This window comes from Lepisosteus platostomus, chromosome 9, assembly GCF_059453375.1.
Source record: "Lepisosteus platostomus isolate fLepPlt1 chromosome 9, fLepPlt1.hap1, whole genome shotgun sequence".
Taxonomy (NCBI): Eukaryota; Metazoa; Chordata; class Actinopteri; order Semionotiformes; family Lepisosteidae; genus Lepisosteus; species Lepisosteus platostomus.
In genome coordinates, this window is record NC_142619.1 from 54,990,955 (window position 1) to 55,004,970 (window position 14,016).

At 40.9% G+C, this 14,016-nt stretch overlaps 1 protein-coding gene across 5 annotated transcripts in view; it reads right to left on the reverse strand.

Annotated features, from left to right (window-relative positions):
- LOC148655270 (1-phosphatidylinositol 4,5-bisphosphate phosphodiesterase zeta-1-like) overlaps positions 1 to 14,016 on the reverse strand; it is a 69,400-nt gene that overhangs the window by 24,596 nt on the left and 30,788 nt on the right. For 3 of the 5 annotated variants that reach the window (XM_088645670.1, XM_088645667.1, XM_088645668.1), the window contains 3 exons: positions 11,592 to 11,780; positions 5,991 to 6,150; positions 3,887 to 4,003 (listed from right to left, as the gene is read on the reverse strand). In XM_088645670.1, coding sequence (XP_088501796.1) covers positions 3,887 to 4,003; positions 5,991 to 6,150; positions 11,592 to 11,780 — 466 coding nt within the window. The remainder of the gene's footprint in view (positions 1 to 3,886; positions 4,004 to 5,990; positions 6,151 to 11,591; positions 11,781 to 14,016) is intronic. The other 2 variants (XM_088645669.1, XM_088645672.1) reach the window with 2 other exon arrangements.

Sequence of the window (14,016 nt, forward strand, 5' to 3'; positions counted from 1 at the left end):
TTATAAGATTTCTTGCCTTTTCTATTCTGTATTTTTAAAAATACATCATGGTACTAGAAAGCACCAGTAGGACTGTATTAATGAAGCACACCATAATGGGATTCAACGCCTTTTATATAGCATAATCTAAGTTAGATCTTCAGCTTTCTAGCTGCTGTAATGGCACCCCTCAGCTACATGCACAGCATAGCACTGTACACAGTCTGCATACTAACTCACTGGAATAGAGTACAACTGGCAAAAAAACAGACCATACTGGGACAGCACAAGAGATGAGGGACAAGAACAGCAAAATACACTTCAATTCAGTTCAGGTTTTATTATCCTCTGGGGGAAATTCATGTTATGGCGCAGTCCAATACAACAATACAGCAAGAAAGACAAACACTACCAATAGGGAAGATGGTCCAGTAGTGTTACAGGAGATAAGAAAGTTACTTTTACAGTAGTTTGGCAGAAATATTGCAGTGGTGATGAAAGAGATCCTGAGCTAATTAGTTTTACACCTGGGGACACAGAAGCAACTCACAGATAGGTGGAATGTAAATTCACAATGGAGGGGGTGAGCCACACACTTGATCATTCTCTTTACAACCCTTTGCTATTAGAGGCTATTTAAGTTGATCTGATAGACCCCCGATTATTTTTGCTTCTTATTTTTAGATCCTTTATTTTCAAGACATTTGACTTCAAAGACAAGTCATCACACCATTTAATAAAATCTTTAAAACTGGGCCCATGACTGGATCCTTTATAAAGCTGACCAGTGTCGGCTGGCCTGTGTCAGCAGGCCTTGGTGAGATGTTTGTGTGTTTGCTCTCAAGATACAGCCCTGTGTCGCTCCAGTGGAAGTGTAGTGTCTGATACTATAACTATTTCCCCAGTTTGACCTTTTTGTTAAGAAGTATAGGACCCATTGTTTTAAGTTACTGTTTCAATTGATGCTCTTTGAGAGTTACTGTGCAACCAACAGTGGGTGTATTATATTAAATGTCGAGGAAAAATCAACATGATTCTTATAAATACCTTTGCTTGGTCAAGATGCTGAAAGAACAGATTTAACATTGCGGGTATTGCTTCGACAATTCCCCTTCAATCTCTGAATGCAAACTGTAGGACTTCAATATGGTTCTGTGTGCTTTTTGTGATGTGTTGCTTTCCTGTTCTCTCCGTTTTTTCATTGGGAGAGATGGGAGAGTGACTGCCCTGTAGCTGTCAAGCTCATTTGGCCTGGCAGTTTTGGTACACATTTCCAATTAGAATTCAAAGGCACATTCCTGTTACAGTATATCCACATTCCTTAGCATTGAACTGTCAGATGACAACCATACCATGCTGACAAATATGACCATTTCTGATTATAATGCTGCTCAAGCAGAGTAAATACACACTGTCATTCAAAGTCTTTCTTTTTTTATTTTCCAAGTAGATCTGGCCTTTCTATAATCTTTTGTTTTGCATGCTAGGGAATAGCACACCATTTCTAATTTCTAATCGATGCATTCAATGGGAAATTATGTCACACAACTGATTGAGTTTGATAGTTGCTAATTATACATTAGCTAGATGTGCCGAATGTCCTCCTCTTATTTGCAAGCTTTCGTACATTCTTATATTCATTTTTTGTTGCAAGAATCAAGTGGCTGAATCTGGATTAAAGAGGAAATTTACACAACTCCTAACTATGCCTGTTACATAGTCTCAGGTGTACATTCTACAGTATTATTAAGAACATAGATTGGAAATGGATGCCATTCTATTCTATTCTTCTTAATTTAGTTGCCAGTAACCTAATTATAATTGCTTACACTTATAAAGCGCTTTACAGGTAATGGTGACTCCCCTTCACCACCACCAATGTGCAGCCCCACCTGGATGATGCAACGGCAGCCATAGTGCGCCAGAACGCTCCCCACACACCAGCTATCACTGGGGAGGACAGCAGAGTAATGAAGCCAATTCATAGAGGGGGATTATTAGGAGGCCATGATTGGTAAAGGCCAATGGGAAATTTGGCCAGGACGCCGGAGTCACACCCCTACTCTTTTCGAGAAACGCTCTGGGATTTTTTAATGACCACAGAGAGTCAGGACCTCGGTTTAACATCTCATCCAAAGGACAGCACCTGTTTACAGTATAGTGTCCCCATCACTATACTGGGGCATTAGGACCCACATGGACCACAGGGTGAGTGCCCCCTGCAGGCCCTACTAACACCTCTTCCAGCAGCAACCTTAGTTTTTCCCAGGAGGTCTCCCATCCAGGTACTGACCAGGCTCACACCTGCTTAGCTTCAGTGGGCTGCCAGTTGTGAGTTGCAGGGTATGGCTGGATTTGGCTGCTGGCTTCACAATCCCATCAAGCCATTTCTTTTAGTCATCCATGGGCTGTTTCAGTCGTTTGATCGGGGAGGAACATTTGTGTTTCCAGATATATGAGTTGCAATTCTAATAGAGTTGACATTTGATACACATTATGCTGTACTATTGTGAAACTATCTTTGAAGAATATGTAAATCTGTGATCAGTGTTTTGTGCTTGATGTACTCCCTGATATTCCATTCATTTTTATTAATCATTTATACTTAATTGATCTCTCTCCTCTCCCTCACAGCATGGCAATGCACTGCCTTCATACGTCAGAAGTGTAACAGAGCATGAAAGTGTATTCTGCAGTCTTCAGCAAAGAAAAAGATACTGTAGATGCTGTCTTCTGGGTAAATTTGAGAAGGCGCAAAAAGATAGATAGTACACGCATAGAAGGTAGGGAGGTTTGAAAAATATATTTCAGAATAGTTTAAAAAATCATTTGAAGCTAAAAAATGCATTAGATATGATGATGCCTTAATCCTGAGCTCAAATCCATATATTTATAGTGCTGAAATACTTTCCTAGTTATAATGCTTTTCAGTTTGGGTAAAAAAGGGACATATGTCTTGGTTTTCCTGTCTTGGGCCCGTTGTTTGCTGGGTAAGACTCTTGCTTCCCCTACGACCCTGTGCTGAATAAGCAGATTAGAAAATGTATGGATGTCTTGGTTTTGCACACAATCCAATGGTGTTCTTTCATACCCATTTTTATTATACATGATGACACATCTTTGATCATACACTGTAGAGTTTGGAAATACAACTGGAGTTTGTGAAGGTCACGGGCACTACAGTTAAAGGGCTGGTCAGATTACCTGCCAACACACACAAGTTAGGTTACTTATGTCCAGCACTCTGGCTAAAGCACAGTGACTGAAGGACCCGGTGTTTTTTTTTTCCCTTCAGAAAAGGGAATGAATGCTCCCTTTGGAATTCCCAAGGCAGAAGCTTTGAAACTAATGAACAATTATCCCCTGTCCCTGGCACACAGAGGAGGGAGTTCACTGCTGCCAAAGACCTGGAGTGAGGAGCAGCTTAGGCTTGACATGAGCCTGGGAGTTTTCAAGGTTTTGCACTTTCACAGTGGTGTTGGAGAGATTAACATCGGGTGTCTATGTGATCAGGGATGAAAAATGTTCTTAAAAGCAAGGAACTTAATGTGGCAATTATGCTACACATGGCCCTTACATACAGTAGCGCATTATTTGGTGACAAAACAAGAGAATAAAATCCCAGAAGCTATGGCACTTAAGCAATTAAAACTTGCTTAAGTCTGAACTGAAAGACGTGTGTTTCTCGGAATAGAAGCGTCTCTGATATTTTATCAGCCACCATTCACATCGATCTGTTTGATGTTTAATGTTTGCGTGCAGTATGTAGATTTAATTGACAGCTGAATGTTTGTTTTTTTTTAAGCAGAAGCTAGGTTTGCTTTGTGAATTCAAAGATTAAGTTGGGTGTGAATGATAGAAGTTAAGAAACAAAAGGCTGTAGAGGCTGGGAAGGCCGCACGTCTACCTAGCTGTGACCCAACATTCCAGAACTCCTGAGGGTTGTAGTTAGAAGACATCGTTCGAGATCCAGCTGGGTAGATCCTGGTGAGGAACCTGGAATTGTGGAGCGCAAACTCACAGCCTGCAGAACAAAGGACAAAATAGTCACAACATAACAACCCTTTCATAATCTGAAATGTCCAAGCAGCAGCGAAAAGAACTGTTGTATAATCACTAAAAAAATATGAAAATATCATTGGCTTTACTCAAGTAACAATTATAACACCGTTTCATTCTGTAGGACTCTGAGAGTAAGGTGTAATCAAAACAAAGAGGAGAAAACAAGCAATTGCTGGTGCAAGGATGATAATTACATTAACAAAAAAAGACCTCTTTCAATTCAGCATAGCTGGCTGACATTTTGTTTTTTAGAAAATCCATCCACAGCACACATAAAAAATGAATTTCCTTCACTGAGCATGCATGAGAGAATATGAAGAGTCAAGCCTGAGATGCATCAGCAGATGGTATTAGATTGTCTGTACTTTGTGTGATCAGTATTTATAGCTGGAAATACCATACCCTTTAAACATTATTACACACTCACACACCATGTGTGAAAATTCATGTGGTCTCAGAGAATAAAACTGTTCATGAGTACAGCAGCAATCAATTTGTTCTCCTTACTCCACTGTCATTGAGGACAATTTTTGCTGGAGTGCCTCTTTGTGTTCCCTTTTTTAACTAAAGAAGTTTTTGAATTTCTTTTTTACTGTTTTTTAGAATAGATCGAGATTGACAGACAACATCCAATCTCGTATCAGACCTTTTTCCTCCAGCAAAGACTGTTACAAATCAGCAATACAGTAATCCTATCTGAAGTCGGAGACTGGATAACTCATGCTGTGCATCATGCTGAGGGAAGATGCAGTGATTGTCACAAGATGCCACTGTCAATGAAATGTTGTGGGTCAGTGGTTTGTCTCTGTCAGGTATTTAAGCCAGGAGAGAGCTAGTGATTTTTGTTGGTGAAAGCACTGGGAGGGTGCTGTTTCTGACTGGCTGGACAAAGAGATCTGCCAGAATTAATCAGTACTGTATGTCATACTGTATGAAGTAGGGGTTTAAAAACTTAAAATAGGAACAAAGGCCATCAACCGGCAGTATCAAAATGTGCATCAGGAACTTTCCTAAGTACCTGCTGTCTATGTCACGATAGCTAACCCCTCCTCTTAAGGGCGCTCCAACCCTGCCTCGTTCCCTCCCATTGTCTGCACCTGTTCCCTATTCCCGCTCCCCCTTAAAAGCCAGATGTGGACCTCACTCCTGGTTCCTCATTGATTTCCGTATCGTGAGAGCCCGGGGTCCTGCTGCGTCTGGCTCCGTTATGCTTTTAACTTTCTGTTCCTAGTTCCTGGTTCCCCTCGCCGGTTCCGACCCGGTTCCTGTTCCCCCCCTCCGGATGGATCGCCTGGCTATGGACTTCAGCCCTTGTTTCTGATTTCCCGTTTGGATTTCCTATATGGATTGTTCGCCTGGATTCACTCCCCCCTGGACACCTGCACTGCATGGACACGCCCCCCTGTCTTCAGATCCTACTCCTGCATGAACTTTTCCCTCGTGTACCCCCACCTACCGGATCATGTCGTCTGCATAGGGCCCGGAAAGAACTGTTCGTGACAGTCTAGAGACGTTGGGTCCCTTTGGAGAGTCAACCATTTGTAGGAAAGCCAACTTTGTGATGTAAGGAGCACTAAACAGCAAGAGCTTTATCGGTTTACCTGCACAGTAGTGCCCCTTGTACCACACGCTGAAGCCAGATGTGACTGTTGATGCCTCACGTTATAATTTGCAAGAAAGATGGCATTTATGGACATTTCTTTATTATTTATCTATCCATCAATTAATATTTTTTTATTCTTTAGATTATTGTTCTTGCACCTACCTTTATATTTGTACAATTTCTGACAAACCCTTTAATTTAAACTATCCAAGCAGCGGCAGGAACACCTAGTGTATAATCACTAAAAAGTGTCACTAAAAAGAGTTAACATCTATCTGCACATCCTGTCATTTGTAAAGGGTATGCATTTTTTTTTTTGCTCTTTCCAAACAGTATCCATGACTACCTGAGTTTCTGGCCAGTTTACGGGCCTTGTTCTCCCCAAGCGAAGTGTTCTCGTAGAACTTCTGGTGCCCACTGGAATGACTGAAGCTGATGAATTTCACGGACTTTGTATAGATGACAAGATCAGACAGCTCCATGGCTACTGTGATTTTCTTCTTCTGCTTAGATACAGGAAAGACAAAGACAAGAAAAGAGAGAAATCCTAAAATCCTAATAGGTAGGAAAGAAATGCACAATTTGAAACACTCCAAATGATAAATGCTAGCAAAGATGAGTTTAAAAACAAGTGCACCAGCTAGTGATTTGGAAAGCCTCTGAAGTTCTGCCATCAAACTCTGTCCAGCTGTATTGTACAAAAGTTAACAGTACCTTTGTACAAAGACTTTTATTTCAATTTAGCTTCAAGAGATGTTATTTGCCATTTTATTTTCTCAGAATGTTTGCACCAAGTAAGGTTATCAAAAAAACGTTGTTTCTGGAAGTCATAAAGTATGGGGAATGCAGAATAGATGAATAATTCAGAATCTATAGTACAAGCAGCATAAAAAAACCTGGAAAAGTTCAAACTGGGTATGACGACATGGGACCAGAAAAAGATGAAAGATTCAAAATTCTTCTGTGCGCTCATCACTATTTGTGTTCACAAACGCTTCAAAACGTTAACCTCTGTGGGGGGGGAAAAAAGGCTGGATGACATTTTTTAATAAAACTGGCAGTACCACCTGAACTGATTAAAGTGATGAAGGGTTAATGTAGTGAACGCTGTAGAAGTGAATTACTGCACATTCCTCTCCATTGCAACATCCCCTGAGAGCTAGAAATGTTTAAGAATGAAAGAAATGAAGAACTCTCTCCTGAATTCATAAATGCTACTATAGAATTTAACAAAAAATCTAAACACCAGCACAGATTAGATCAATTCAGAAGGTCGGAGAATACAAATATTTTTGGCAATGATACAAGTACAAAGTTTGCCTCCTATTTCTTTTTCTTGTTTTCCTCAAAACTTAAATTTACATTAAGGGCAGCAGGATGGTGTGGTGGACACTGCTTCTGTCGTACAGAGCCAGGATTCTGGGTTCAATTCTGACCTTGGGTGCCTGTGTTTTGGTTTACTAAGCAATACGTGTAGGACAAGTTTGTTTGGATATTTTAAATTGCCTCTCCCGGGGGTTTTATCTCCAATACCTGTGCGAAAAGGATTTGGGCACCCCATCTCATTAATTTGCCCAGTCAAAGATGTCTCTGTGCCTTTTTTTTTTTTTGCGCCTATGCGCTCCACACTTGTCATCACTGACAGATTGCACATACTGTAACTCTAAGTACAGTAGCATTATGTTGTTCAGTATATTAAAATCTCGTTGGATCAGAACAGCTATGTAAGGTTGGGCCTGGTCAGTCCCAGATGGGAAACCTCCAAGGGTAGCCTGGTGGTTGCTGTAAGTGTAAGTAGTGTTAGTGGATCTGTAGGTGGTGCTCTTTCTACTTTTTCCAACATTTCTCAATCCATGCCCCGGTGAGGTGACTCAAGGCAGGCGCTGAGAGAGATGATGCAATGACGCTCTGCCTACTTGGTCAGTAAAGATCACAGGACACTGTTTGTCAGAGTAGGGGTGTTGCTGAATCTTGTGTCCTAACTGAATTCCTTTTGGGCTTGTGCAACCAGCTTTCCTAAAGTCTGCCCTTAAAACCTTTAATTCAACTGGTAGAGTAATTTGTCAGTTCTCGACCTGTTCTTCATTTCAAGAGTAAAAATCATTTCATTCTTTGTTTTGGCAGCCGGACTGTCTCTTGCAACCTTAAAGTGAATACACAGGTGACAGGAGGGATGGGGGAATTGTTTTTACCACATGAAAAGGATAGTTACACAAAGTGAATTAAAAAGCTTTGGCTAGGAGTTTGGCTGTGCCTCACATGGAAAACAGCTAGTTCTCCTGACATTATCTGCCTCTGTCCTGCCTCTCAATTCTACTAGATGTGAATACGGTTGATGGGAGCTGAAATGTGCATCCAGTATAATGCAGCCTTTACAAGCCAATTGGGATGTCAGTGCTGACATTTCTGGTTGTAATAAGCTATCTTTAAGGTCACAGTGCTGTTTATTCTGTGAGGGAGCTCACTGTGTCAATGACATCACTTTCTGGAACCATGGTTTTCTTCCTTAATATGTGATGCACAACCACAACACTGGGTAATGTCAGTACTCTGTAGAGTTGTTTAAGTAGACAGAACTTTGTACCCCTGGAAATCTGCTTTCTGATCGCAAAACATATAACAACTGAGGCTGTGCTCCCTTCACTCTGCCATTCTTGTAGTGCTACCGATAATCCTGCTATTCAAATTCATTTTGTACAGTTCCTTAGGTTGTAGTTCCATAGTTTTGTTTTACTTTAAAAAGAGATATTAGGATTGCTGGGGCCCTGACGTCACCATCTAAGCTTCCACTCCAATCTAGAATTAAGTGTTAAAAGCACACTCCACTTGCAAATAAAACTGTTTCCCCATGTACAGTAAGTAGAAGAACTAACACAAACAGTACTTGTACATCTCATGCACAATTTGAACTAACAGGCGCATTAAATGAGATTCCCAGAGCTGACACTTCATATTTTTGAGGCAACATAGCCCCTTCACTTCAAGGCATTTTCATTGTGATGAAAATAACTTTTAAGGAAAAATAATATGACAGCACAATCCAATGGCCTAATAAACAATGCCTTGAAATGAATGTTGTCTGAAAACCCCCTTACTGTCTTCTGCAGATTGTTTAATGAACTGTGACTGCCGACACATGCTTTAAGAGTGCAAACACTGCACCTCATAGCATAGCAGCCATATCACCCTGCAACTCACAACTGGCAACCCACTGAAGCTAAGCAGGTGTGAGCCTGGTCAGTACCTGGATGTGAGACCGCCTGGGAAAAACTAAGGTTGCTGCTGGAAGAGGTGTTAGTGGGGCCAGCGGGGGGCGCTCACCCTGCGGTCCATGTGGGTCCTAATGCCCCAGTATAGTGACGGGGACACTATACTGTAAACAGGCGCCGTCCTTCGGATGAGACGTAAAACTGAGGTCCTGACTCTCTGTGGTCATAAAAAAATCCCAGGGCGCTTCTCGAAAAGAGTAGGGGTGTAACCCCGGTGTCCTGGCCAAATTTCCAATTGGCCCTTACTAATCATGGCCTCCTAATAATCCCCCTCTATGAATTGGCTACATTACTCTGCTCTCCTCCCCACTGATAGCTGATGTGTGGTGAGCGTTCTGGCGCACTATGGCTGCCGTCGCATCATCCAGGTGGATGCTGCACATTGGTGGTGGTGGAGGGGAGTCCCCATTACCTGTAAAAGCGCTTTGAGTGGAGTGTCCAGAAAAGCGCTATATAAGTGTAAGCAATTATTATTATTATTATTACCTCTGATGCTGGTTTAAATAAGCTCCCAATTCCTTGGATGTGTGTACAAAACATCTTTTTCCCCACTGGCCGTGGCCTTTGATGTGTCACTGATGGAAAGATGAGTTTTCACAAGCTGGATTGGAGTGAGGAAGGAGAATGGAAGTATAAGCAGTTCTCTCATTCTTTTGAAGCTGAGAGAGTTGGGAGTTTCTCTGGGGCATCGGCTCTAGGGTCATTTAATACTAAAGACAGCTGGAGTGGATTTGAAGTCTGTGGCATAAGGGTGATGGGGCTGAACTGATATTGAAAAAACTGACTTAATTACTCAGAAGACAACTCTGATTTACTATTCAGCCAGCACCTTGTAACTAAGCTCAGCTGTGACACATTTATATTTTTAAAGGGGGAATAAAATAGGCCTTTTAATGATTAAGAACTGTGGGCTATCTATCGAGGTTCAAGTGGGGTGCTGTGTCAGCATGTGAGCTGCAAAGAAAGTCAAATAAAAAATGAGCTCCGCAGCCAAAATTAAGTTTTGTGGTCTTTTACTATTTTACTGTTCAGCATGGAATCAATCTTTCTTTCAAGGAACATGTTTAAGGTTTATGGTGCATGTTAAGAGCATGCAGTCACTATAAATTATGTGAATGAATATTAATTAACTTTTTCTATTTCACAGTGCTGAGGGGGTGGAGAGATTTCTTCTTTTGCGTACATATAGTCGAAGTTAAAGCCACAGATAATGGTTTCACCCGTATAAGAGCATAGCTCACATTGACCGGTGAGCTGGACATTCATACAGTACAGTATGTATTGAGTTTCACCAGATATATGGGCATATGGAAGGAGAAGAAGTGTCATGAGTGGGTTGGTAATTTCCATATCTGCTCCACAGTGGTTCATCAAGCCAGAGCTTACCCTGGTTGCTGTGGTGTTCTAGTGAGCATATGACCCACCCCCACACACCCCAGATGGAACACCATTCCATTGCAGTGAGTATTCCCTCACAAAGCTGGTCCCTACGTATACAGATGGTTGGACTGCACAACCGGGGTACCTACCTCACTCAAGGGTACCACAGCAGGGAGTCAAACCCACAACCCACCCATCATGAGACCAGGGATGTGATCACTATGCTTCTCAGCCCCAAGGTGTCATAAGCACCTACTCCTTTCTACAGTTTGTTTTCTTCCATTCCTGGAGGAGGTGTTAGGTTTTACACTGCTGGTTGGTAGAAGAGAGTTTTTAATGGTTTTGGAGGAGTGAGGATGCCTGTCTGGCTGAGAATTTTGCATTTTTGAAAATGTAACATGGAGAAGCAAATGAAAAATAAAATGAGCTGTTGAAGAAGGGAAAGTGCTGGAGTAGTCATTGTTTTCCATAAGTTTGGGTACATACAGTAGGCACAACCAGACTGGAGTTGTAATGGATCGGGCCGCTTAGTGCCAGAAAGAAGAATTGTGCTGAACATCCGTCTGTTTTCAAAATGAACATCTTGAGCAAGAAGTGAGCAGACAAAAGACGATTGCAGTGTTCCAGGAGGTGAATGTAGAATGTGTACTTTGTAGATAAACCAAGTCAGTTGTGCACACATGATCTAAAAAGACCACCTTTATATGTCTTAGGCTGAAGTTAGGAATTACTGTACTTTAGCTGTTCACTGTCTTTCACTTTCTATACAGAAAAAAGAAAGAAATCTCTTTAGTTCTGTCTACCAATATAGTGAAACAGTAGGAGCTAAAGCTTTTATCTGTCAAAACCGAAAAACTGATTGACTGAAAAATGGTCAAATTTGTTTGAGAGGTTCATCTGAGGTTCAGGTCCCTATTCTGAGGTTTTAACTTTCTGTTCCTGTTCCCCCCCGCCGGTCCCGACCTGGTTCCCGTTTTTATTCTCCCGGAAGGATCGCCTGGTCATGGACTTATGCTTGTGTTTTGGATTCCCCGTTTGGACTACTTCTTGGATTGTTCGCCCCGGACTCACTTCCCCTGGACACCTCCACACCAAGGACACGCCCCCTGTCTCCATTCCCGTCTCCTACATGACTTTTCCCCCCACTGTTTCCTCACTATTCCGGATTGTGTCGTCTGCATAAAGCCCGGAAAGAACTGTTCGTGACAGTTTTCACCTTGTTCAGTATTGGATACTGTATGTTAACAAGCTACACAAACTGAGTATTTGTCACTTGTCTATCTCTGTCACTGACTTACTTTCTTTTCTACCGTCTTTTCCGATTTGGAAAAATGCTTTTTTCTCTTAGGTGTTTCTTCCTCAGACTCCTCGTCTTCACTCTCCTCACACTCTCCAACCTCCCCTTGCCTGTCTGTTCCTGTCCTCAGAATGGTGTCCTGCAGGAGGCCAATTTTCTTGTTCTTTATCAGTATCTTGTATTTCAGATCCTGCAGATGAAGTAAATCCAGCAGTCAAGACACCAAACCAATTAAATCCTTATGAGTGTTGTCTTGAGGTCTTGTCTTGTGCAGAAAGTGTCTTAAAACCTGTTCCTTTCAACACCAAGGAAGAGAAATACATTTTTTCATGTTTCAAATATCCCTCTTGGTAGATTGCTGCAGTTCACAATTTAGAAGATTATGGATCTAAACAATCTCAATGGCCTTCATGTGGGGAAAACAAAGTGACTTACACTTTCAAGCAGAATCTTGTATTTGATACAGTATACAGGTATTAAACAATGGGGGATCCAATACTGCCAGAATGCTGAATTTATTCTGGAAACTGTACTGTTCTAGAATTACAATTCATCATTTAACAATAAATGGAAACAAAATTAACTCAACAATAATAAAATAAGAATGTTTTGATCAACTAGGAAGAAAAAAGCACTCTATGCCATAAAAAAAGGCGAGACTGATAGCTCTGACTGTCACTAAAGTGTATGCTCACACTCCATTATTGCGGAACACTAAATTGTGGCCTTTGTCTAAGAACAATTTTTAAAAAATAAATAAAAATCCCACAACATTATGTTTTTTTCATCTTTTTCTTTACTGGGTTTGCTCGTAATTGGACAGAAGAATTGTGTGGGTGGAATAAATGTGCTAAGTAAATATAGGGTTTTCCTGCCAAGTCAAGTCACTTTCTAGTCTTGAGTGGGCTTGCCTAGCTTCTCAGCTAAGTACATTTGGCAGACTGCACTGAACACAGGATGAATATTAATGCAACTGTGTCCTAGGGCCATTGACAATTTTAGACTAAAGAACTATTTTTTTAGTATTCTCAAAATACTACATAATCATCACAAAGCACTATGCTTCATCAGATTTGAGGCAGGTTCCAATAAAGGACTCACTATTCTATCGAATACACAGATACAAGATACAAAAGGAATTCTGAGTTCTTTAGTTTTGGCCACTCATAGTACAGTGTTGAAATTTCTGCATCCAGAACAAATTATATTTTTTAGAAATAATTCTTATTCAAACATACTGTACATTGTCCCTATTCGGGAGAGTTTTGTGTTCTGGGCCATTTATTAATGCTGCCTAAATGATTAATAGGTGTTTGATGACTGATATGAAACACTCGGTCAGTCATGGACAATCTTGATGTTGGTTTTTAAAGGGCATCATGTAAGTTAGATACTGTGGCTGGCAGATTGGCTCTGGAAGAGCTGTATTATTATTAAATTAATACTTCTACTTCTACTAATAATCTTTATCATCATTAACATCAGAAAAGCACTCTAATAAGTTAACGGAATGATGGACACTCCTTTCAAAGGCTTTACGGGTAATTTGGAATCTCCTTTCCCACCACCAATGTGTAGCCCCCCCTGGCACATACTCACGATACACCAGCTATCAGTGGGGAGGAGAACAGAGTGATGAAGCCAATTCATAGATGGGGATTATTAGGAGGCCATGATTGATAAAAGACGGGGAGAAATTTGGCCAAGACATGGGGGTAACACCTCTACTCTTTGAGAAACACCCTGGGATTTTTAATGATCACGGAGAGTCAAGACATCGGTTTTACATCCCATCCAAAGAATGGCTCCTTTTTACAGCATAGTGCCCCCACCCACTCTTAAATTAACTTTCTTAAATTAATGTAATTATTTAATTATCCTCACACTTGAAGAAGGCTCCACGGCCAAAACTTTGTGTTCTCTTTCTTCTTTTTTTCAGGATGGAATAAACCTATTACTTTTTCCTTTGCAGCCTACGCATATGGGGGTTTTCTTTCACAGTCTGTTTCTGAATTAATGTCCTAAATATTGCATATGCATCTATTTCATTAATCATTCATGGAAGCTTTGTAACAATAATTAATTGTGAAAATAGACAATGCTGCTGCCAAATATGGATTACCAGAAACATTTCTATTACCTTAAAAGAACCTGGGAATTTTCTGAAGAAAATAGGAAAGCATAGCAAAAGCAACCTGGCACTGCAAACTGTCAGCTTTCGGTCAGAAAAACAGCCAACTTGCCTGCCTATGGTCTTACCAAGAGCATATTTACTGTACCGTTGAGAGGTACTACATGATCAAGACCTCATGTATTAATAATTAAAGACCTTCCCTAGAAGATCTGAACACCAGCCAAGCTGTTTTTTAAGGAATCATGTGAACAATGGGAAAAAGTACATGGTTTCATCACAACAACAAGAGGAA